The 26,688-nt window shown below is 31.7% G+C and overlaps 1 protein-coding gene across 1 annotated transcript in view; it reads left to right on the forward strand.

Moving 5' to 3' along the window:
- Nucleotides 1-21,460, forward strand: part of Sulf1 (Extracellular sulfatase Sulf1) — a 46,194-nt gene extending 24,734 nt beyond the window's left edge. The window contains exons 6-14 of the mRNA XM_040727963.2: nucleotides 15,183-15,333; nucleotides 15,406-15,686; nucleotides 16,281-16,718; nucleotides 16,781-16,940; nucleotides 17,258-17,476; nucleotides 17,552-17,724; nucleotides 19,510-19,754; nucleotides 20,795-21,130; nucleotides 21,189-21,460. Of these exons, the coding sequence (XP_040583897.1) occupies nucleotides 15,183-15,333; nucleotides 15,406-15,686; nucleotides 16,281-16,718; nucleotides 16,781-16,940; nucleotides 17,258-17,476; nucleotides 17,552-17,724; nucleotides 19,510-19,754; nucleotides 20,795-21,130; nucleotides 21,189-21,232 (2,047 nt within the window). The 3' untranslated portion in view covers nucleotides 21,233-21,460. The remainder of the gene's footprint in view (nucleotides 1-15,182; nucleotides 15,334-15,405; nucleotides 15,687-16,280; nucleotides 16,719-16,780; nucleotides 16,941-17,257; nucleotides 17,477-17,551; nucleotides 17,725-19,509; nucleotides 19,755-20,794; nucleotides 21,131-21,188) is intronic.
- Nucleotides 21,461-26,688: the final 5,228 nt, after the last annotated feature.

Genomic DNA, 26,688 nt, shown 5'->3' on the forward strand with positions numbered 1-26,688 from the left:
CTAAGCTGCTCTTCCCCAAAAACATTCTCCAAGTTTTCAGGGATGCCATGTTGATTTTTTTTAACATTCCTGAAATGCTACTGATTGGCATTACTGCATATTTAAAATATATATATATTAGATTGAGGTCTGGAGACTGGCTAGGCCACTCCATAACCTTTTGTGCGCCTTCTTGATGCAATTCTTTGTTTCCACGGCAGTATTTTTTAAATGATTGTCTTACTGGCAGTTCTTTTACTCGACCCATTTTCAGTGCCTTGTCCTAATTGATGGAGGTTGTCCTCCAAGATATCCCGGTGGTTGGGCCATCCTTTTTAGCTGTTGTCATTATTATTTAATCCTTGAGTACTGAAACTTCTTATTCTTCTACTACAAATACATTCAAATACTGTTGTGTAAATCATTTGTGTGTGCTCATAAAAGACGGAGAGTGCCCTTGAGGATTTGCTGTGGAGCTATAATATTGAAGGCTGGTTACTACATTCATCGTGTCTGTACACTTCCAAGTATTTATATACTAAGGATATTTTTGTGAGAGCAACTCTTCTCCTGATATCATTTATATCTATATATATATTCGTATATGTATAGACGCACGACGATAGATCTGGTAACCCTGAAGTCCTTGTTGGACTCAGAGTAAAATTAAGGATCGACATCGGAATAATTCTTGGCAAGATCATTGTTTATTCCCTACTCCCTTATCATAGTTGATTGCAGTGGATCTAATGAATCGTCAGGATAATTAAGTTTCTCTGCTCCAAAACATTCCTTTAATTGTCAGGGTTACCATGAAATAAAAATCTCCCAAAATATAAACAATTTTCATCAATAGGGATCTCGGGAATATACCCAGCCTTTTCCTTCCTCCAAACACTTTTTTTTTGCTCATAAAATGTATCTCATAGTGAAAATAAACATAGTATTAAAATTATAGTCCATTCTTTTCACAGTCAGTGTGCAGACTTAGAAAATCTAAAAAGTATCAAATACTTATTTTCTCCACTCTATATATGTTGTGGGGACAAGTTGTAACTAGTACCAACAGATTGTGCAAGTGACAATTTCTACGTTTCATTACTCTTTGTTAATTACGTCATCGGTCATTTCCATTTGATCTATTAAAATTACACATTTATGTGTTTACTAGTAAAATTTGAACTATACAATTGTGTGCGGCATAATACTTATTAATTATTAATTTTCATCAAAATAGTCACAAATAACATTATTAATTTGTTATGAATATTCAATTATTACATTGTCCTACCACAAGTACACTAATTACTTCATTTAATTCAATTTATTTTGGTTGTAACTTGTATTGTTAGCTTATACAAGTTACAATTCAAGGCCGTCCGCCGGTGATAGGCTGGAAGGGCTGAAGTCCCACCCGTTAATTAAGGAACATTATTTGCTATATAATAAAAAATTGAATATTTAAAATTTAATTTAACTTTTTCAGAATAGCTATAGTTTTTTGAACAGCCGTGGATTTTGATTTTTTTTGCAAAAAAATATTATCCTGAGGAACGCCCCCCTGCAATTTATACAAAACTACAACTTACACATGACATAACGACACTCTTGAACAACGAAAATATTTCAAAATGATTTCATGGTGTAAGATTTATAATTATATATTAATCACCATTGATTTAATAATCAATTTACTTACTAACAATCTAATATGTATAATTATGTAAAGATCCCACAAGAAGCCCTGTAAAACAAAAAAAATGTCTACTTCCAAATCAAGCAACTCCCAGACAAAGTTATACAGAGTGCAGTAACATAACTTCCTTTTTCCAAAAGGCAATGAAACAAGTTTGTTTAAAATAAAAATGTTTTAATTTTGTATCATAAGGATAGTGCACATTTTCAATTTTTGTTATGCATAGTTTCGAAAGATGGGTGCGTCTTGCATTGTTGTTCAAACAATGGACAAACCGAACTCAACTTCAGATCCCTCGTTATTTATATTAATGATGTCAAACTTTGTCCGTAGATATTTGTTAGACCTTTTGTTAGTTTCGTCATACTATTTTTTATTATTATAAAATTTGATTACTAATGAAATGATAAAGTTTTTCAATAAATCAATTTTAGAGAGAAATCCCAATTTTATAGACATAATCCCTTTGTCTTCACTAGAATTATTTTAATCTGTCATTATGACACATATAATTTTTATGGGTCTAGTTCTTGTTACATCGTAACTCCGTTTACATAAGTTTAATTTCATTATAAAAGTTTGCTCATACTGATGATAATTTTGCGTGACTATTTCAAACAATATTTTTTGATTAAAATAGGAGTTATCTTATATTTTGAAGCCTCCTTATGGTTTTATTTTTCATTAAGTTAATGTACATATTGTGTTTGTTTAGTTAAGTCTTTTTGTTGTATCGATCCTTATAAAAGTCCAATTAGTTTTCTTGGAGAGTGGTATGGAGTTTTTTTAATTTAAAATTATAGTTTAAATTAACTAATTTTAGTTAATATAAGCGTATCTTCATCACTGTTTATATAAAAGGTTTAAGAATAAAGTTCTGAGCGTTTCTCGCTTTATTTTGATAACTAAATTAAAATTTAAAAAAACAAAAAATGAACATGTCGGTCTAACTCGACAATTTCCATTATATTATGGACATTTTCGATGATTGGCCTACCAGAGAGTTCCCCGTTTTTGACGTTCATATTACGTGAACAAAATCGTTGGAACCACTCCTTTCCTGTTGCATTCGATACTGTGTTAGCTCCATAAACAGCACAAAAAGTGAAAGTGCAGAAGGGTAATACCACAAGGATGGCAGGCTTTTTTTTCCTTGTTCAGCGGAATGGATTCTGATTATGCTTTCTAATACACATTCAGAGGATGTTTCCCTCCTCTTTTTCTCTTAGAAATTTGTCTCAATTCTCCTCTTATTTCATTACTCATCCCCAATGCTGGATCACGGCATGTTTCAGATACATTTTTTTAGTTTATGTAGTGTGTGTTAATAATGCCGCTGAACGCATCAGATTTCATAGAACGATCGTTCAACATTTTAAAGTAAAGAATATCCTTGTGAGTTATCTCCGCTCCTATGTATTAGTTATTCGAGCGAGCTGAAATCATGTGCTGAAGATCAACTTCTTTGTTTTTAAAGGATCCTTCTATTGCACTATGCATTGAATCACACTCCATATGAGAGTGATTTTGTAATTCAGTTTCACCAAAGAGATGTTTTCAGAAACAGACAACATATTCAAAATTATATTGGATGACTTCAATGATAAGCGATTATGACATAATACAGTTTTTTGAAAAAAAATGGCTTGTTACATTTTGGCTTTAAGCCCAAGAAATGTCCTTGTTTATATCTTTGTCTCCTTCTCCCTTGTCACAGGTGATTGTAGCTGATCTAATGAAACGTCATGAGTATTACTCTTTCTCTCTTCCATAACATTCTTCAAATAGTTCAGCTTAGCATGTTGATTTTCTGTTTCTTTTTTTTTAACAGCCCCATTACACACTTGATCCTCACCTTTGGTTATTTCACAATTATTATTCTTTTTTTGATAAATAATCGAAGAATAAGCAATACTATACTTTGATTCCTAAAGGACAGGAATACAATTTATTTTGGTTCCATGACAGTAGTCAAATATTATAATTAATAAATTAAAATTAAACTCCTTGGAATTTATAATAAATCAACTCTTTCTTCCTTGAGTGTAAAGGATGTTCCATTATGTGACCATGATATACAATTTGAGTATTCAGTGAGTTGATATAGTTTCACTGAATTGAAATCTGTTCTTTTTCAAAAATCTTACTAATTGTAGTAAAAAGTAACTTATCTAGCTGATGATAGGATAATAATGTATGTATTTTTAAAGTTTGAAAATATATCAAATTCGTATACATATTTTTGATCGAAGAATAATGTTATAGAAATATATGTAATATGAAATCTCACGTGCTTTTTTCATATAGTATCTAGGGTGTGTAGCTAAGGTAGTGTTATAAAGATTACTCCCTGGCTCATCATTCATATTATTTTTTCTCAACCTATTGTTATTTTTCTTTCATGCTTGAGGGGAAAATATCTATCATCAATGCATTGAGTAACTACATCTGACTTTGCTCATAAGCAATTCAACGATCTTTATTAATTTTATGAGTAAAAGCTTGAATGACGTAGTTACTAGTGTGGAAACTCGGTCCAGCACCGATTTTTTTTTTTTTTTCGGTTCGGTATAAACCAATTTTTTCTAGACCGATTTTGACCGATTTCGGTCTCGGACCGTGGACCAATTTTTTTTTTGGTCTTACTATGTAGACCGATTTTGATTCGGTCTCACTCGATGGACCGTTTTTTTTTTTCGGTCTCAATTGATGAACCGATTTTTTTCGGTCTCGTATATTATGAGACACCATTTTTTTCAAGATCAACTGTATAAGAGACGGCGGAATCAAAGTTAAGCAGAGTTATATCTGTTTAAACTTCTTATAACGTCATTGTACTTGAAAAAACATATGATGTCATGATATAAGCAATTTATCTGTAAAATCGGTCTAGACCGGGGTTTTTGGGGAGTGAACTAGACCGATTTTTTCTTTTGGACCGATCTAGACGGAATTTTTATATGACAACGGTCCATACTGAGCTTTTTGTTGGACCGAACTAATTCGGTCCAACAAAGAAAATAAAAATGGCACGGACACAATGTTGTCTACTATAATATTATTATTTTTAATCATAATTCATTCCTTCGATTGACCTTCTCCTTCTTAATTTTGTATTAAAAAATTTACGTGTTGCGTATTGTAAATCCATTACCAAATACATGACTCCTTAATATAACGTATAAAATGTTGGATCTTGACTTCATTTTTGTTATTTTTTTTTTCTAATTCATTTTAAAAAAAGTATTCAAGGTAATATATGCAGCACTCCCAGGTTAAAAAACTACGCAAGTTTTTTTTTTTACTGAACTTTTTATTTCAGTTCAAAAAAAAATTATTTGGTGTATATATATTAATTGTAGTACATAACTTGTACACAGAAATCACTCACGACGTGCCGTTTACTCAATTAATGCTCTCACTACAATTTTTCTTTCATATCTTGTGGTAGAAGATGTCTTAGGTCATTAAAAGGAGCAAGTTATCAATATATTCTTATTTTTTTAAAATTTATGTACAGTAGGATTTCGACAACTTAGACGGCTCCAATTAATAGGTATAGTAACATGAAATCAAGTATTTCTCTAATAGCTTTAGTAATTTGTATAATTTGTTGAAATCGTCGTGTCCGACCTTCATTTTGATTGACAAGAAGATCAACATCTATTGTAAAAAATAAGAAATAATGATTTTTTTTACTACACCTAATGTAATGCTAATGTCGTCCAATTTTGATAAGATTCTGTTGAAAAATCCTAATGTTTAAATGAAAAATGCATTATTTTTCTCAAGTGGAGGAAGAAGTGTTATTTTCGGTCCACTCTATGCAATTTATTTCTTAAGAAAATATATTGGGTATGTTATTGGTAAAAGCTGAGATAATGAATAAGTGCACATATTGGTTGCATTTCTTATTATGACATCATAAACCTTAATTGAGAGGGGAGAAAAATTAGGGATAATGCTTTAGAAAAATAGAAAGCCAGTATTTAAAGCTAGTACAACACACATACACGAATTCTATTCATTAAATATAATGTACATAATTATTTTAGTCAATAGACTCATTATTAAATGATTATTATTTCATATCCTAATCATTAAATATCCACAAAGAAAAATTTCAATTCATGAAATTATTTTAGGGGGTGACGAGGAATTAAATCTGTTGTAGGGACCTATTACATTATTGAATGAAAATAAGGGATTGTTCATTACTATTTGTCAGTTGGTCACCAGGATTATGGCAAAAGTGAAGGCGGATAACAAAATCTATCGTGCGTGTACACTTCTATACATTTACATATATATAAATGATGCTGAAAATATGACTATTTTTACAGAAATGAGTTTAAATTTTTTATTAGAAAAACGCATCGAAAGCAACCAAGAAAAGTTGGTATGTAAACGGGGCCAATACTATTTCGGTTCTCATTGTACAAGAGTGGTTTGAGTTTTTTTTTTTTTTTTTTTTTTTGCTCAATTCTGTCATATACTGTGAACAACTGGACAGTTTGAAGCTGGTGATTGAATAGAAGACGCCAGCATTGGTAAATAGGAGACAACAAGACATCATTAATACAGCTCCAGGCTGAACACATCTTTGATGACTTGCCAGAAGCTCTCGGAGCTCGGATGGGAAGTTCTTATGCATGTGCCCTACAGTTCGGACCTGGTTTCTGTTCTTATCTATGCCCAACGAGCTTGGGAGTAAAAATTTGGCCTAAATATAGGACCGTAAAAATTGGTTGTCATTGTGTTTTATAAATAAAGACGAGGACATCTACGAGAAGGGTGTTTTGAAGTTGTTTTCTCCCTGGCAACAAGTTATCGAACTAGAAGGGGCATACTTGGCTTAAATCGGATGATTTTAATACTTCTTTTAAATCATTGAAATAAGGCGAAGAATAAGAAATTACTTCTTCTTCCGATATTATATATTATATTAATAGATATATATATAAGAGTATATGGTAACCCGCCTTAAGAGGCCATTAAATTTTGAGAGATTTAAGGTAGTACAAAACTTTAAAAATATATAAATGAATATAACTGTGGAACATGTTGAAGTACAGAGCTCAAATTGATGTCCTTTTGTAGGTTTAATACAGATGCTCCATATTGCAAAAAAAAAATCAAGAAAAATGACCCGTAAGTGTAGATTTGCAACAGTAGTTGCAACTGGTCCTTTTTATAGCTCGAACATAATAAAGCTGCGGCTATAAAATTTATATTAGGATTAATCATATGATATAATGCAGATTATTATGAAAAAAAATATCAATAATTGTGTTCTGAGTTCTTATTGAGCTCTGAGTGGAATTGAGGATCTACATCAATTTTTAAAATGAGAGGTTGGGCGTTAGCTTTAAGTTAGTTGCGTAGCTTTTAATTTAAAGCAAGTATTTAGGTTGGAGGAGACATTGAGGAACACCATCATCGAATTAGGGTTATTGGGAGCGACAGCAGTGTGATGCCACTCATCTTCTTAGAGCTTAAAGAGAGGGTGGGTGCCGACAGGTACTGTAAACTCCTGTTTGACCAAGTGGATTAAAGCTGACTCCAATAAAGTTGAGTTCATGTATCAACAAGTCCCACAAGACCTAAAACTTGTTGAAAGAAGAAAAGGTGCCATTTTGGGACCCCCAGACCTGCCCTCTAACCCCCCCCAGTATGAATCCCAATGGATTACTTCTTTTAAGGGAATTAGAGAGAAGGTATTTGCCAATTCACTCAACGACGTCAATTCTTTGAAGGCATCCATCATCAAGTGCTGGAACTAAGTCTCCCCCGTAGTAAAGGCTAGAAAATTCTTTATGCCTCGTATCGAGCAACTGATTGGCGAAAATGCAAACGTCATGACAGTTAAGCTACTCTCCTCTCAAACATTTTCAAATCGTCAGGGTCACCACATTCATATTTTGTTTCTTTTTTAACATAGGGGTAGGTCATATTTGTGTACTATTCACTTAAATAATCACAAAACAGGGAGGTTATTGCTGTTTTCTGATACATCATTGTTGGGAAAAAAATCCGGCTTTTAAAATTTTAAAAAATAAGTCCGTATGTTACTAATTAATAAATAAAAATATTTATAAAAATGAATAATAAAGTTTGGAGCATATATGTATACCTTTGCTTTAAAACTCATAATTTGAGGCATCAGCTGCCACGAGGGCAAAAACTCGTACGCGCCTGGCTCAATTCTTCCAGATCCAATTTGGCCCATTCCCAGATTATGGAGTCCTTGAGTCACTTGAATGACAGACGTGGCAAGCCTTCCTCTCCAGGAGGTCCCACAAATATAACTCTAAAGGATTTAGATCTAGAGATGAGAAGGGCCACATCTTCTTTGCCTTAACATTTTTCATTTGTTTCAGTGCAGAACTTATGAGATTTTTTGTACGTATGACGAGGAGCACCATCATTTTGCCAACCATATGCTTCATTTGGATAATTAATATCATTCCAGGGATTGGCAACCTCCTGGAACACCTGGATGTAGCCATTGGAGTAAATTATTGGTCCATTGACAGTACCATCTGATGAGATGACAACCAAACACCATAACTGAGGCTGAAAAGTTGACTTGGGTGACTCCTTCCACTTCCTCAATTGACCCAGCAATCCACTTGTTTTAAGTCGGATCCACGATAAAAAAGTTTCTTATTGGAGAATTTTTTTTTTACTGTTTTTACGGAGGAAAATGCTTTAGAATGTTGATCAGCTGTTGGGACCTCTCAATCCTCTTATGATTGATAGCAGCTTCAAAATGGGATGGGAAGACGGACATAGTGTTAGAGGCCCAGCCTCTTTAAATGGTCTGGTGGGTGATGCAAACGTAGCTCAGATTGATATCAAAATCCACACATTCGACGATAAATTCATATAAATCGCCTAGACCGTCATAAACAAGTCAGGGCAAGGTTCTACAGTCGATTGTTTGAGTGAACATCGATGATATATTATGCTGATCTTTGATCTATAATATATTATTATATAAATTAAATGCATTGTAAGTCCAGTTATTGTCTAAATCCATGGGTCTATCTGGTACTTAACATCCCAAACAGTCGTTTTGGTCACTCCGACGATTTCCGCTATTTTACTGTAGGATAAACCCACATCGACGTAGAGACAATAAACAGTTAGTTGCCTTAGTTGTGTTGCTTCAACATCTTAGATCAACTGCCTCTTTTAAAAACTTGAAATCAAAGGATTTCAATAAAGTCATTGGATTGGAGAGTATCAACTACTTTAGGCGTAAAAAAGTAATTACTTTACCTGATATTTTTTTCTAGCCATCCTGTAGTTCGCTGAAATGAACTAAATAACTTAACATTATTTTTTGTAAATTAATTATTTATTGTGAATAACATGCATGTGGCAGATCCTCTTGCATATTATCTCAATCAAATCAACTTAAAATTTACAACTATAGTAATTATTGCAGTCGATTAGAGCCTTTCACATCATGAAAGTAGATTAAAACAGCTATCCGGGATTATAATATAATATTATGTGCAAGAAAGTTCTTTTAAACTCATTAAGGACTTCCGCATCCCATCGTCAATATGCAAAAGCAAATTTGAGCAAATATTTCATATATTATTATTTTCTCAATTCATCAATTTTTGGCAAGGAGAACACTTTCATTGGTCATTTAAGTCTCATTATATCACTTTAAACAACGTTATGAGTACTGTGCTAATGAATTGACTATAATTTTATATTCTCAAGCTTTGCAGATTGACTAAACGACAAATTTAATTATGTAGGAGTTATTCAATCATGAATAATGATGTTTTTTTTACGAGGAGAAGACGAGTGAGGGGGTAAGTTGCATTACTTTTGGTTTTTGGCTGAATACCTTATAACTGTTTCATATGAAACTCAAATATGTCTTAAGAAATATTGGTTTATATGTTTATACGTGGGTGGTATGAAAACTTTCCTACCTCAACGTGAAGATGACAGCACTCGTAAATAAAAGTTATTCAGATTTATCTGGCATATGTTGACAGTTACTCACCAAAGTTTCAGCCGTTTTGGAGGCACAGTTGTTATGTAACAGTCGTTTGAGTGAGTTGATGTGAGTGTTGATTGAAAATGAAAAAGATTGAGTATCGAGCTGTCATTAAATATATTTTTTATGAAAGTGTAGTTTCTTTTTTTTTATAAACCCCAATAGGCATACCTTTATTTATAATTATGACAAAAAACTAACTAACTTAATAATATACAATCCCTATATTTATCTGATAAGTGTAGGAAAAAAGACACTAAAAATGATAACTTTTTTAATATATAATTATTATTATATATTTAAAACTCCGAATTAACGAACATTGGAGGAGAAATGTCGCCATAACGTCGAGTTCTTTATAGACTCCACCTTCCAGATTTGTTGGAATGGGTTTCATGTTTCATTGCAATAATAAATTATCACCTGCACTTTGCTGATGATGGCCTTAACCTAAAAAGCCATAGGAAGATTTGGATCTGTTGGCAATACCAAATCAGTTTTTGAGGTCGTGACTTATATATTGTCATTTTTTGATCGATCACGCCTTCGTACTCAAGGACTTATTTTATCACACTCTTTGAGAATGTGTACTGACGTTTCTATTTTCTCACTACAGAATGTGCAATTTATACTCTCATCCTAATTATTTGAGTATAAAAGTGTAACAACTTTTAAATAGATTCAAACGATAGCAGACATGCCATATAAAGGCTTGCCGTGTTAAAATTTGACGTGTCTAAGTCAATCCTACTCTGAGTAATTGAGCCAAAAAAAAAAAAAGTGCTTCGTGAACAATTGTATTGCAGAGAAAAATGCTGAGAATTCTTTAGACAGATTGCAGAGATGGAAGAAGTTTGTTAAGTTACAAGGAGACTATGTTTTAGAAAATCAGAAAAAAAAGGTCTTGTATCTTTGAAAGGTGGGAAACTTTTCAGAACACCCTCGATATAAGTATTAAGTAAAACAAAAGTTGGGATTTTCTCTTATTTTCTTTAATTTTGTTCAAGATTGTTTCTTTTTTGAAGCACTACAAATATTGAATTTTAGTTAAGAATTAAGCTAAATAATATTTTTTGATGAATAAAATATCTGACTTTTCATGATGTTAATGATGTTAAATATTATCACTTTCAAAACATATTTCAAATTGTCAAGGTAACCACGTTAGTTTTTGTTAGTTTTAAACATACAGGAAGGTCATATTTAATGCATCCCTCTATGATTTATTTTATGACGTAGCATAAATTAAATAGTTTTATAAATAATTAGTTGTGTATTATTTTTTATATCCCTACATAAATGAGAGAAGTATATAATCTGCTTCTACTGGTGGCTTTATAGCCTCAACTTTTCAAATATTTCCTCATCATTTCCTGTGGCTACCTTCTTTTTATGTACAAAAATAAACACAAAGTACGAATTTTGTATATAAATGATGTCTTGCTCCGAAAATTAAACCCATTAAAAAGACCCATTATGTAGAAGTATAAACATCAATGAATGGTCCGTAGTCAGAGTTCTTTTATGATTATACAATTTGGTTTTTTTAAGCAGAAATGGGCAATAAAAAAAACATTCATGAAATATTTTAGTATTTGTTAGTAATGCACATAGTTTCAAGACCTCAGATCTAAAAGAATTAAAATCCTAACCCAATGTCCAAAGGAATTATATGAACTTTTGGTTCCAGAAGTTATTTAACGGTCAACTTTGGAAGCATATATAATTAGAATTGTATAAAATATGACCTTAAAAGCGTGCAATACTTATTGTAAAAGCAAGTTTTTTCAAGCTGTTATCATTGTTATTTATTCCTTGTGGAGATAACATATACGTCCCTGTTGGACTCTGAATAGAATTGATGATCGACAACGTAGTGATTCTTGCCTATATCATTGCTAGATACGTAGTGGGACATATGCTTATTTCCTTCATCCCACAGCTGATTGCAGCTTATACAATAAATCCTCATAACAGCTTAGCTGCTTCTCCACCAAAACATTCTTCAAATTTCGTGGAATGACGTAGCTCAATGGATGCTCCGGAGAAATTATTCTCTTGAGCTTAATCTGCGTAGGTTTGCGTCTCGGTTGTTCTTCGAGAAGGAAATATACTTCTTTTTTTCAATTTTTTATTATGCATTTTTAAATCAATTTGAACCAAAATAGGCGATAATTATTCTGATAGAGGGAGATGTTAACACACACACATCTTAATAAATAATGAATAAATAATGAATAAATATGAAGAAAGAACACGGGAATCAACCTTTTTTTATTGCAATACTTAGTATTTTCTTTACATTAATCCCATCATTACTTATACTTAATATGTCCAATTAAAAATCAACAAAATTCTCAGGATTACCACGTTAATTTTTGGTTACATACATTTGCGACACAACCAAAGCTTACTTTTGTGTTGATGGGCCACATTTGTGTATGATGTCTCATTTGTAAATTTTGAAATGTATGTATAAATGTGCTATTTAAAGCCTATAGATTATGAAATAATGCTCTCAAGGATTACTGTTGCTTTAAAGAAAGAGAGAGGGGATAGGAGGCTTAGTATGCATTATATTGGGGCTTCTCTCCCATTGGCGAGACATTATTATATCTGTTAAATATAATAGATATGAAGATCTTATATTAGATAAAAGTGCTGGATTAGCCTTCCTCCCCCCCATTTCTTTTTTACATTATCTCTAATGTCATTGAATCACCCTCCCCTCTTATTAAAGAGAGCTTTATATACGAAGCTTAGGCTGCTTGTTGGTAGAAAATAGTTCACACTCATTCTCTAGTAATGTCCTCTTTCTTTGATTTTGAATTTGGAAAAATGAGAATATTTTATTGGAATACATTAACATTTATATATAAACTATTTTGATGGACATTTAGTTATACAGGGTGAGTGAGCATTCTGTGCCGCGAAAAAGATTTTTTTTTTTTTTCAAATACAGTTTTCTCTCCAACCATTTAACAGATTTTTAAAAAATACGACATATTCTGAAATCTTGATTGTAACATTTTATTAAATAAAATTCTCTTCAGACTGAATTACAATCTTTATACTAGCCCGAAAGTGCGAGCAGGCCTTTGCCACTAAGCCCCTTGGCAAATCCAGGAATTCCTTCTTTGGTGTTACATGGATTCGGTTGGGTTGTCCTTCTACCGTGCCCCACACACAAAAATCCATAAGATTCAGATCCGGCGTTTTTAGAGGCCTAAAGGTCGGAGAGATTAAGTCGTCAAAATTGTCTTTTTTCGGGGTGTGGGAGGGAACCGAGTAATGTTACCTTATGTGAGGCCTCCCATTGGGAACCAAGTCGATCCAGGGCTTCACCTTGGTCTGTAAGTAGACATCAGTGTTGATCTTGAGGGAAGACATGAGGAGGCATGTCCTTCTGAGCTAAACACCTCAAAGATCATGACACGAGCTGGGATCTAAAAACACCTTTAGAGGCCTTAAAGTCCCTCCTAACTTTGCGAACAAATGTATATCTGCGTCCTAGAGCTCGATCAATTGTTATGTTGTCGCTCACAGTGCAGATTCCAAGTAGGCCTCTGTGCCTTTTTCAAATATTTAAGAAATGAATTCGTCAATTAATTCCATTTTTTCCAACTGTCACAGATTTGAACAAGCTATCTAACAAACAAAAAATCAGTTGCTTATGTGCCCGAGTTTACCTAAGAGAGTGTGTCAAAGTGGCAGTATAGATAGCTTGCACACCCTGTAGATGATAATACTTATCGTAGTTGCAAGCTGAAAAGTTTTTTCTTATTTTTTCAATGCTTATTTTTTTCTTCAAGAGAGAACTCGGAGAGGAGTTGAGAAATCACATTAATATTGTATTATATTTATTTATTTGGTCCAGTCTAGTTCAGTCTTAGAACTGTTCCTTAAGACTTTTGGTCGTTCGGACTGTCAGTAATAGAACAAATATTCTTATTAACCCTTTGGCTCTGTTGCAAATTACAATTAAATGAGTCAAAATTGATCATGGTAATAAAGTAATGATAAATTGATGGATTTTATATATTTGTAAGACCATACGGGGTCAATAAAAGTAGTTTTTTTAACGCAATTCTCTCTGCAACCTATTAAAGAACTTGTATTACAGTTCGCTGAAATTGACTTAATTATTTAACATTATTATGAATCACAAACAGTCATTATTTTTTATCTAAGAATTAATAACGTAGTCATATTAATAAATCTCGCAGGGTTTGGTATGTAACATTTAGTGCTCCCTGATGTATATCATATTCATCATTTTGATATAAAAATAACAATTTAGTCATATTAATGAAATTTCGCAGCCGTTATGAATAGAGTAGACAATATTGATGTTAATCGTTTGAATTTTTTAGCTGCATCTTTTTTTTTTAGAATTAGTAATCTGAAGAATGAATTTTCTTTTCCTTAGCAGTTGTCATTATTATTTAATTCCTGAGTAGTGGACTTCCTTTCCCAAATAGATTAAATTATATTCAAACCCTGATTAAACATATGAGTGTACTCATAAAAAAACTGGGAGAGTTACCTTGAGGATTTGTTGTGAAGTTATAATAGTAAGTCCTTGTTGGACTCAAAGTAGAATTGGAGATCTACATTGGAGTAATTCATGCCAATGTTCTTGTTTATTTCCTTCCTCCCTTGACTGATTGTCACTGAATTCCTCCCAAACATTCTTCTAATTGGCAAGGTTACCATGTTGATTTTAGGTTTCTTTTCTTTTTAACATGACCATTATACACATAATTTGCATTACTACTCATCAAGTAGTGCTCTAGAGACTAAAGTACTCTTGTTCATCAAATCAATTATTTTTTTTCAATCTGTTGTTATTATTATTCATCCATTCTTGAGGATATAACATCTATCTATTGAGTAACTACGTCTGAGTTTACTCATGAAAAACGTTAAGGTACACTGAGGATTTCTATGGTAGTTGTTTTCATTATTTTTTAGGGAAATTTGTAGGTTCGACGATATCAAATAATTCCGAGCATTGTTGGGTACTACCAGTAATTAAGTAATATTATCATTTATTGAGTTGTACTGTTTTGAGGGAGGTGCCACTCCCTGTGGATTTGTCTACAAAATAATATAAGTAAACAACGATCATGCCCCATTGTTTGTTTGTTGTGCATGCCTGTAGCAATAATGTAGTAGATATTCTTACATATTATCAACTTAATTTGGATAAAATAGGTCAATAATGTGGTTTTTACAAGCATATTTATCCATGTATATCATTTCTTTTAAGAATATAAATCAGGAAGAAATATCATTGTTATCTAGAACAAATTTTGATTCTACATGTATGAACAAAAATACCTATATATTTCAAGATCATAATATTTTTTGTAAGGAGTGAATGTATCTTATTCTTATGCAGATCTCTTTAGAACTTATGTACACCCTACATATCCATTCATTTGTACTCTCAATATACATCATTTAATTTTTTGATAGCACTCCTGCATATGACTATGCTCCTAATCCTGACAAACAATGGATCCTTCAGGTTACTGAAAGAATGGAACCTGTACAAAAGAAATTCACTGACTTTTTGATGACTAAACGACTCCAAACTCTACAATCTATCGACGAAGCTATTGAAAAAGTAAGTTTAATACAATGAATTAATTAATTAAGTATTAATTGTCTTTAATCCTTTGATTTTTTCTATTTTTAGTTGGTTAAAGAATTAGAAAGCGCCGGAGAATTGGATAATACTTATATTTTTTACACCTCAGATCACGGTTATCATCTTGGACAATTTGGTTTGGTGAAAGGCAAAGCCTTTCCATTTGATGTAGACATTAAAGTTCCTTTTTTTGTACGTGGTCCTGGAATAGAAAAAGGCTCTGTACGAAAAGACATTGTTGTCAATATTGATTTGGCTCCTACGTTTTTAAAACTTGCAGGAGTCAACACACCATCACATATGGATGGTGAAGCTATTGATTTTGAAAAGTATGTTTTCGTGTTTTTGACTTGCTTTCATTTGAGCTATGTTATTTTCAGCAAGTATCATCTTTGCTACATTCATTTGGGGAGCTTCTTTTCAGCGATATCAATTTCAGGGACATTTTCATGGTAATATACCTGACAACAGAAATGACAATATTGTTTGACCAAAAAAAAAAAAAAAAAAAAAAAAAGAGAACAAAACTATATAGAATTAAGGGTTTGCGCTCATAATATTCACAACCAGAATAATCTGAGAGTGTACATCCTTTTTTAAGATCTTACTCCACGGAGACCAATTGATCTAAGTGTTTCAATTCTTTACTTCACAGAACCTTACAGAGTAGATAAGAAATCTGACCAGAACCTTAGTTGTTCTTACTAGACTTCTCCCATTTGATTTTAAACACCACTTTGGTGGGTAATGACGTCATTTATCATGTAATGCTTATTTATAAAAATGTCGCTGAAAAGAAGAACCCCCAAATAAATTCTAGCTAAGAGAACACTCGTTTAAAATAACCTCGCTCAAATGAGCGGTTACACATGTTTTCTCTATATTTTTTTGGACCTTTTATTGTTTAAAATATTATTCCTTAGATCTAGAAAGGAGCCAACACGAAATTCATTTTTAGTTGAGAGAGGTAAAATGACACATGCACGGTATAATGTGATCAAGGAATTTTCTGACCGTAACGAAATCCCTCTTCCCAATTCTCGTACTCCATTATTATTGGAAAACTCCAAAGTTACAAAAAGAGAAAGGCTACAGGCCGAATGTCAGAAACCACGTTATCAGAGCCCTTGTCGTTTGTATCAAGAAAGAAAATGCGTTCGTAAGAAAAATGGAGATTGGAAGATGCAGAGATGCCATCATTCTTTAGGGCGAATGAGTGGGAAAAAGGATTCATTTTCGGATCGATTGATCAATTCTGCTTTACAGAAATTAGAGAGTCAATGTGAATGTGCAGGGAAAAATAGACACAAGATTGATGGGAGTGTTTTCTTTTCAGGCTCTGATTTGTCTAGATTTTCGAGGTATGTCATAATACTTATTTTATACATTTTCCTAAAATTAAAGTCAAATGTGTTCATTTTAGGAATCGACTTCGTAATCGCCGTCGTTTTAGATATAGACGAAGCAGTTCTGAGGTATTGAGGCATGAAGAAGATATTCTGGAGGAAATTGCTGAAGAGGAAATCGATGAAGTTGACTTTATTATTGAAGATATATCGGATGATTTGGATAATTTATTGAAGGTTTGTAACACACACATACCTATAATGTGGTGTTGTGTCAGTCCTTATTTAAGACGGAAGACTGCAGTTCCGTCCAGTTCAGTCTCGGTCCAGTCCAGTTTAATCCTGCAAATCAGTCCTAAAACTTATTAAGTTGGGTCCTTGATGACGCCACTCCCCTTTATATCTTCTTGTTTTAATTACTTTTAGTACTGGAAGTCGGAAGGACAGAAAGTTTTGAGAACCTGTTCTAAGACTGGACTGGACTAGACCAAATAAATAAAGACGTACACAACACTACTATTGTGATTAAAATGCCATTATAAACTTACTTACAGCAACAAATGAATGCGACGCACCACGAAAGAACCATAGGCGGAGTCGATACATTTTCTACGACTCCCCCTCCGCCGCCGCCATTTGATTGTCGACTAAACAAGAACAAAAAGGTGGATTGTAGCGTTCACGTCTATAAGGATAAGCATTCCTTGAGGAATTCCAGATCATACATTAATGAGCAGATTAAGAGATATAGGGCACAGTTGTTTGAATTAAAAGTGAGTTGTTTAAAAAAAAACCATTTAGTTTTATAATTCTGTATAATCATGAATTCTTTACTTGACCTCATTAAGGAAATACGAAAGCATTTGAAAAGTAAAATGGCGTCTAGTCGCTCTTCGAAAGTCAACCCTAGTGAAGTAGACGAGGAACTTATGAAAGGATTAGATACAGTTGTACAAGTTGACGATATATTAGACCTCGTCTCAGACGGAAAAAAGGATGCACCTTGTAGATGCAATGCGAAGTAATATTTAAATATAAATGTATACCTGTGTTAATCATTAATTCATAAAAGGTTACATCAATTTAGAACTTCATGAGTTATTTTAATCTATACTGTAATAACTTGTGAGAGATTAGATATGTATATCAGGGTCTACAAATGTTTTGCGATTTTCCACAGCTTTAAAAATCTCAGCTTGATATGATTTTTTTTTAATATCCTACTTGTATAAATTAATCTCCCACATTTTTGTACGTGCCAAAAAAACGTTTATGTTTAACTTAAATTTTTAATCAAAGGATACATCTTACAGATGTCTAGGTCCAAATTTAACTTAAAGTTCCCACGCATCTCAAAGATATTCGCAATTAAACATACAAAAACTTTGCTTTCTTTTTTCACGAAAGATTTAAAAATGCAACTCATGTGTATGTGACCCGTCAATCCAAAAACAAGCAAGAAATATTTTTCTCAAAATTGAATGTGGATTAAATTTGTATTCTTCGACGAATTATCGTCAATTTCTATCTTCAAAAAAATCAGATAACCCTATTGGAGACACCACAAATTGCACTAAAAGTAGCTAAAATTGATCGTCACAATAAAATAAGAAGAAATTGACGGATTTTACTTGAGAGGCCCTATCGGGACCAATATAAGTCTCTTAAATAAAATAAAATATTTAAACGATAGCTAACCTTCTTGAGTATCTACACTCATCCCAAAAATATGAATATAAATATATAATGGACTCAAATATGTCTATAAAATATTGGACGGTACGTAGATTCAAAGTAAAGTTATAATATTGCGATTTTCTTTATTTTTCTTGAAAAGTGTTTTTATGTTGACGCACCACGTATATACTCTCACATATTCACATTTATATAATCCGAGCTACGTGTAATTTGGGAAGGATGACCAATTACAAATTCAACCAACCAATTTGATTCATAAATTAATCTATGATATTCCAATTATAGCAGCTCAGTTTATATGATTTGTATTTAAAACACTCAATATGAAGGGTTATTCCTAGTGATGATAATATGGTGGATTTTTTAGGTCGCCCATTTTTTTTTTTGGAGTTGGCTGAATGAAGATTAATTTTTATTTTCCGAAGCTTTTGTCATTATTATTTCATTCTTTAGGAGGAAACTTCTGTTTCTACAATATACATAATTATATAAGGAATATGTTCGAAACCGGATGGAGCATTTGCATGAGCTCATAAAAGACCATGATTTGTTACAGTGTTATGATTGTTTGTCCTTTTTGGACACAGAGTAAAATTAAGTATTGACGTCGGAGTAATTCTTGCATATGTCCTTGTCTATCTCTTTCTCCCCCTCCCTCCTCGTCACAGCTGATATAATGAAACGTCATGACATCTAAGCTAGCTGCTCTCCTCAGAAAGATTATTCAAATTGTCTGGGTTACTATTTTGATTTAGATGTTTCTTTTTTAACATCTCAAAAATACCATCCCTGGATATTCCGGTATTTCCATTGAAATATCTGGCAGTGCATTTCAGCAGGCCTTTGAAGATTAGGAATGAGACTCAATGTCTGCATTAAATAAGGAAATTTGAACATGGATTTAAATGTATAAAAAAAAGTTTATAAAAAAAACCACCTTATTTATTTATTTTTCCATAAATTCTAAAATTAAATTTTGGAAAGATTTATGCTCCGTTCTTATTGGATAATATTTGGAAGGATGTCTCTCTACTTTCATAATATATTAAAATTTACCTTGTTTTCATAGTACACAATTAGTTATATTTTCCTACTCTCCTTATTTTAGGGCTCTCAGAGAATTAAGAAGACTTAAAGTTATGGAAAATCGAAGACTACGAAGAGAAAAAATTAAAAGAGCCCGACTAAGACGCCGACTACGTAAAAAGGAATTGCGTCATAGACGTAAAGAAAGAAAAGTTCGAAAAGAGAAGCGTAAGAAGAAACTTCAAAGTTGCAATGCAAATAATGATCAAAATGTAAATTGTTTCTCCCATGATAATGATCATTGGAAAACAGCTCCATTATGGACTGGTGAGTCTTATTATGTTAAATTCTTGTACGAAGTAAGGTGGGCTTGTGATTTATTGAGGCGGGCACTCGATCATTTTTTGTTAGTCTGCCAATCTGCTAATTTTCTTGGCCGTTCTGCTACTGCTAATTTTGTAGGTTTAGGGGTAAACTAACGTTAAACCACTAATTAAATTATTTTAATGCAAATGTATGTCGAATGACTCACGGATTATCAATGATTCTGTCTAGGTCAGAGGTTCCAACAAGGGAGGAATTATGAATATTCAAGGGGGGGGGTAGGCTGTGATGCGTGCCTTGTTTTTTACCTTAAACTCTCTCCCTGCAGTTAAAATAATAAACTATTCGAAAATGAAACTTCTTAAACGGTCAGCAGTCCCCAGCCCCACATAGTTTTTTTGTTTTTTTTTCATTATTATTAGAGTAGTTTTGCACGCGACATTAAGAAATTAGAAATTAATTCTGAACTTTTCTACTTTATATTAAAAACAAAAAGAAAAGACAGAAAATTTTTAAGAATTATTCTCCCTGCATATATGTTGGCATGTATATCTTAGCACACTTTTTTTAATGGATATTATAAAGTTGAAAAAGGAAAAAATATACAAGCGTCTACCGTTGACCTGTCGTTCCCTCAACTGTCATATTATGGTCAAAAATTATTTGTCTTATTCTCTCTCTTCTCTAAAAATTATAAGCTTCTTTAAAAAAAGTGGGCAAAGATATATATCAAAGTGCAGCGATAATATTTTTTAGGATTTTACGTTCCTTACTTTTTTTTTAATTAGAAGTAGTTGTTGTTCAAAAAATCCATTTTTAGAAAAATGGCTATGGCCTGGAAGGCCTAGGTTTTTCTTTTTTTTCTGATAAGAAATTGACGATAATTCGTAGAAAAGTACAAATGTAATCCATATTCAATTTTGAGAACTATTAATCTATCTTGATTTGTGGTTTTCGGTCCAAATATGTTTATTTAAGTATAAATGACTATATATGTACTACTTTCAAGACTGATATTTATCGTGACCTTATTATTTTTTCAGACGGTTACTTTTGTGCTTGCACAAACAGTAACACAAATACTTATTGGTGCCTTCGTACAGTCAACGAGACTCACAACTACCTATACTGCGAATTTGTATCTGGAATCATTACATACTACGATCTGAACGTAGATCCCTACCAGTTACGGAATATATACCAAACGCTCAATGATTTAGAAATAAATCATATGCACAAAGAGCTACAAGTACTCAGAGAATCCTCAGGGCAAAAAGGAAGAGGCTCTGAACACCAACAGCATTCTCGAGTGCATTCCTCACGAAAACATAGTCGAAAAAATCGCAAACGAAAGCTCAAAGACTTTAATGAACGCTATGGTATGAGTGTGTCCATTCAATCTCTTTAACGATGAAACTAAAATTCCTCCCTTTCCAGGTCCATTTTTACCACCGGTTGAGGTCTACTACAAAAAGCTTTGAAAATCCAAGTTTTGTATTGAAGGAAACGCCGTGTTTCTTTTGTCTTAAAATTGACCGATATGTATTACAGTGAATATTTTCTCACCCTTATATTATTACTTTAGTTTTTTATGTATTAGGTTTTAATTGATCTTTTTATGACAATATTTTATTTTATTTTCTCTTCATGTTATTATGTAAATTATTATGATTATTATACCCATAATTTTTGAACCATTCATTACCCCATTAATGTAAGAAAGAAGGATTCATCCAGTTATTTTAAACTTTTAACTAAATCTCTCACAGTTAAATTTATATACATCCATATGTATATATTTATATATATTAATAGTATCGCTACACCTATAGAAATATTATATTTTTTAATAATTCACATTTTTGTTCTCCAAATTATGAACTTAATCCTTATATATAACCATGAAAATGAGTATTATTATATATGAATAGTTTTCTTGCAGTAAATTATGTAATACAAAAATTATGAGTAAAAAAAATGAGGGTTTTGTTATTTATTTCTCTTACTTCAAGGAACATTCTCTAATCTTTCTTCTTCTGACTTTTCATTCATAACTTGCATATACATAATCATTGATATGAAAGGTATGAATTAATTCTATAACTATTTTTTTAAATTACTTGTTTGATAATTTAGTGTCGCAGTTTTTATCCGAGGTAAGCAGGGCTGGATAGACAAACTAGTCCTTGGCTAGTAAAAAAACAAGACTGGCTGTTACAGACTACCCTTTGTCGAGCCTGTTTGGCTACGCAATACCGTACCTTAAATATAAGTAATTTGAGGTTCAAATCATGAGTACTCCCTCGTAAAACAAATATGAAGGGTGATTTCTAAGTAAAATATATTTTTAGATTACAAATTTCGCAATATTTACTTCCTATGTTTTTTGGAAATATTTTTTAACAAAGCCGACATTTCTATGCGTGGAATACAATTTCAATTCCAGAACCTACCAATTTATTTTTCATACTCCGTAAATCAGTTCGTTTCTTGCTTCTTATTGAACAAAACGGCATTGTATAAGCGTTTTACTTCTAATCTAAGCCAATCAATTATTTCTGTATATATACAGAGTATATAAGTAGTTAATATTTTGTGATATTCCGATCTAGTAAATTTTTTATATGGCTACCTAAAGCATTATAAGAAAGTGGTGCAACAAAGACAATTGATGAAAGTTTGTTTGATAAAAAGTGACCCTTGTTGCACCTTTTTATTCACGAGGGTCGTGGATGTCTACTCAGTTTTGTAATATTTACTTTTTGCTATGTAATAATTATTGATACTGATGCGTCACGAATATTCAATAGTGAATAATGCTCCAAGGAAGCAACTCTAACCAGGAATTGAGATATGCACTTTTAGGAGAGGATATCCATGATTTCAAATTTAAAAATCCAGAATGAAATGCTTGGCATAAAAAACAACTATCATGTACAATTCTTCAATTTAAATAAGTACTAGTTTTTTCAAAGCAACCACTTAACTAAAAACTGGATAGAGTATCTTCTCTGTTTTGGTTTTAATTTATTGTTCAATTGTTTAACTAAAGAATTTCTTAAAAAATTATATTCTTCATTTTCAATGGTATTTATAATTGTTATACACTTCCGCCTTCATAGAGCCTCTAGGGGAGATACATTTTTGATTCTACATATTATTTGAGCAACTATAAATTAATTCACACCTGAATTATTTAAATTGTATTCCGTCAATTTGTTCCCTCTTACCTCATGTTCCTCATGTAACCTCATGTTCTTCCTTGCAAGTAATGAAAGTAATATAAAATTAAATGCTCGTAATGATGAAAGATCGAAGTTGAATTGAATGGATGATAATTTAAATGAGATTAATAACATTTATCATGCATGTTATTCTTACGTCAATATTATATAGATGATGTATAGAATTGTGAGCTAAAAGTGTTGATTCAAAAGCGACATCTTGTAAGAAAAACAGGCAACGCAGGTGCACTGAATTTTTACAGGCTACCTGCATCGATTCGCTACTTTCTTTTAATCCTTTAAGGCTACCCAAGGTTAATAGAAGCACATATTTCTATTAACTTTGGGGCTACCCAGAAAATATAAATGACTAGCCCTGTTGGCTATAGGCTAAATGTAATGGCCGTCAAGTAGTTGGATCAGTCTAAAAAGACTGCACAGTCCTATCAGTCCGGTTCTAATAAAATTTGACAATCCTACTACAACAGCTGAAATGATGTAGTTACTAATTATGTTCTTTGAGCTGTTCAGCTATCCTGTCTCTTGAAAAAGTTATTTTGAAGTATTTAATATGTATGTATGTTTGACTTCTACCACTCTTTTTAATAGTGACGTTAAAGAGTATAACTGTTACAAAGTGTAGCTATAAATCTCCTTTCTTGTCTATTACTGTCAGAGTACCACTTTTTTTACTCAATGAAGTCATATCTGTCTGTCTTGCTCAGCAGTCGGTGTGGTATACCAAATTTAAAATTCTAGTAAGCCCAATTACATGATGGAATAACCTGGTATTTCTATAGAAGTCTGATAAAAAAGTATATAAGTAATTTTAAATTTATTATTAACACATTAAGTAAGACTTCTAACATAATTCTTTATTATTTGGCTATTGTATGTATTTATATTGAATGCTGATTGCGGATGATTGGAATCAAAATAAAATGTGAATGATCAATGAGTTCTGCTAATATCTGGAGTGAACCAAGGGTCTTAACCTCATGTAGGGAGATGTGTATTTTTTTATGCTTACAAATCAAATGGAAAAACATAATTGACTTTGTACAATATTACTCCATTTTTATTTCAACAGCATCAGAAAATCTATCTGAAGTCACGTACTACAATTAATATATCATCTACCAAGACAACATTTTTGAACTGAAACAAAAATGTTTTTGATTAAAAAAAACTTGCGTAGAGTAAGTGTTTCAACCGGAGATTGAATAATAATTAATAATTTGATACAGATTAACATACAACCTTTAACATTTTTTACAAGTCAGTTGCAAAAAATTACAAAAAGTAGAGTTTGATTGAACATTTTATTCGTTAAAGTTAGGAGTAATCTTTTTGGCAAAGGATGTACAATATATATGACGTATATCTATTGTAGAGATTTAAGAGTGAAAGAGAGGATCGAAGGGTTGAATGATGATATTATAGTAGACAGTTTTTGTGCGTGCCATTTTCATTTTTCACTAAATATTATGAATTAATTTTGCCTTATAGCATATTTACTATGTGTTTTTGAAGGGCGTATTATAAGATATTCATCATTACAAGTATTTCTAATATTTTTTGAATATATGATAAACTAAAAAGGGATTTAAAAAACTAAATAATAACACTGCAATTATTTATTGCATACATATGCTGGAAAATTTAAGATTTTTTATAGGTGCAACTCCATTTTCCCTATTATTTAATACATTAAATTATTTTATGAAGTATTATTACACAAACTATAATTTAAAAAGATTTTATTAAGTTGTTCAAAAAAGTTTGTTGTTTTATATGTAAAATAATAGCAATTCAATTACTGCTTACCAAAAACATCTTTTCACAAAAATACTTTCCTGGATTTTCTTCTTAAAATTTAATTTTCTTTTCAAACAATTCAATGATTATTATCTTAAAAAATTATAAGCGTATTCTATGAAAATAGTAAAATAATAATGTAAGAACCAAGGTTGATGATTTCTATTAACCTCAGTAAGATAAGCGAATGTGAACCCATTAAACTAGCTACATCTTAGTGTGAATGTAAAGAGTTATTTATAAATTATAAATCTCCGATTGAAACACTTACTCTACGAAAGTTTTTTTAATCAAAAACATTTTTAATTTCAGTTCAAAAATGTTGTCTTGGTAGATGATATATCAATTGGAGTACGTGACTTCAGATAGATTTTCTGATGCTGTTGAAATAAAAATGGAGTAATATTGTACTAAGTCAATTATGTTTTGCCATTTGATTTTTAAGCATAAAGATACAAATCCAAGGTTTCGTGTATTCTTTTATAATTTTTGCGTTCTTTTTCAATAGATATGTAGTAATTTCTTATAACAGTTTTTAATATTTTTATAAACTTTCATCTTTTTTAGATGTAGGCAAGATTATGCTCTTAATAACTGGTCAGGTGCTCTTTTAATTGATTAAATAGATTCAATTCTTAATGATTATAGTCTTATGCTTTAGTAATCTATTATTATCCATTTTAAACATAGGATATCTTAGATCACTTTGAATGCCGGATCCCCAATAAAAGTAAAGTAACATGGATTAAGTTTTGTAAGTCGTTTTTTAATTCCTCTTACGGATTTTGAAATTGGTATAATTAATTATACAGCAGTCCGTACAATACATCAGATTGAATATTCTAGCAAGCACGATTACATGATGGTCTAACCTTGATCTCTACTACATTTTCTGTAGTAATATCTTTCTTAAATCATTGATTATCTTTTGTCCTTGAGTCTCGGAATAAAACTAGAAAATTTAGTTTTTTTTAATACTGTAACAATGATGGAGTGGCAGTATCCAGGGAATACTATTCACTGGAGTATCTAACTTTACATAGATTGATTCACCTCCTAGACTCATTCTTCACTAATACCTCCAAAGTTATCTATTATCTACTTTACAGACAGTTTATAATTTATTATTTATAAAAATAATCCAACAGAGCAGCAGGTTTTTTAATTTTTCAATTGTAGTTTTATAAGTTTAATAAATGACTCAAGACTTTCACATTATATCTTTACAAACTTATAGCCCCTAAAAATGACATATTAAGAGTATTTGGCTTTTTGTTGGTTGTCTTCTGATTTGATTAAAACATTTTATTGATTAATAACGTAATTAATTTCTGATTTAATGAAATAATATATAATAACTTTTTACATATTACTCAATTAATTGGTTACTACCCATAGATTCTCTATGTGACTACCTAACACTCTCAGATACGGATCGATCACTAGAGTGTATTTTGTTTTGTTTCTTCATTTTTCTTAATATATTCTACGAAAAATAAAGGAACAGGACAAGGCATATCCACCCTTTAATAAATACTTAATCGAATAAGCATGGTATGAAATGAGTAATCCCTTTTCCAGTATTGTTCTTCTTTAGCCAAAACTTTAATGAACTATTTCTTTTAAAAATCAAGAATAAAAAACAAAAACGAAAAGGTTAGCACATTTGTTGTCATAAGATTGCTACTAAAGCAGTAAAAATTAGTTTTTGAAGGGTAGGAAATCGGAATTTATATTAATATACAAATATTAACCTAATCATGTAAGAAACTTGCCAAGCATAGTGAAACCAATGTAGTATTACAATGGATTATACCACATGTTGAAAATTACTCTGAATTATCAATAAAAAAGCTAATAGTTGTAATACAACTCCAAACAGTGTTAATGTATTC

This window comes from Lepeophtheirus salmonis, chromosome 2 (assembly GCF_016086655.4).
Source record: "Lepeophtheirus salmonis chromosome 2, UVic_Lsal_1.4, whole genome shotgun sequence".
In the NCBI taxonomy this organism is placed as follows: domain Eukaryota; kingdom Metazoa; phylum Arthropoda; class Copepoda; order Siphonostomatoida; family Caligidae; genus Lepeophtheirus; species Lepeophtheirus salmonis.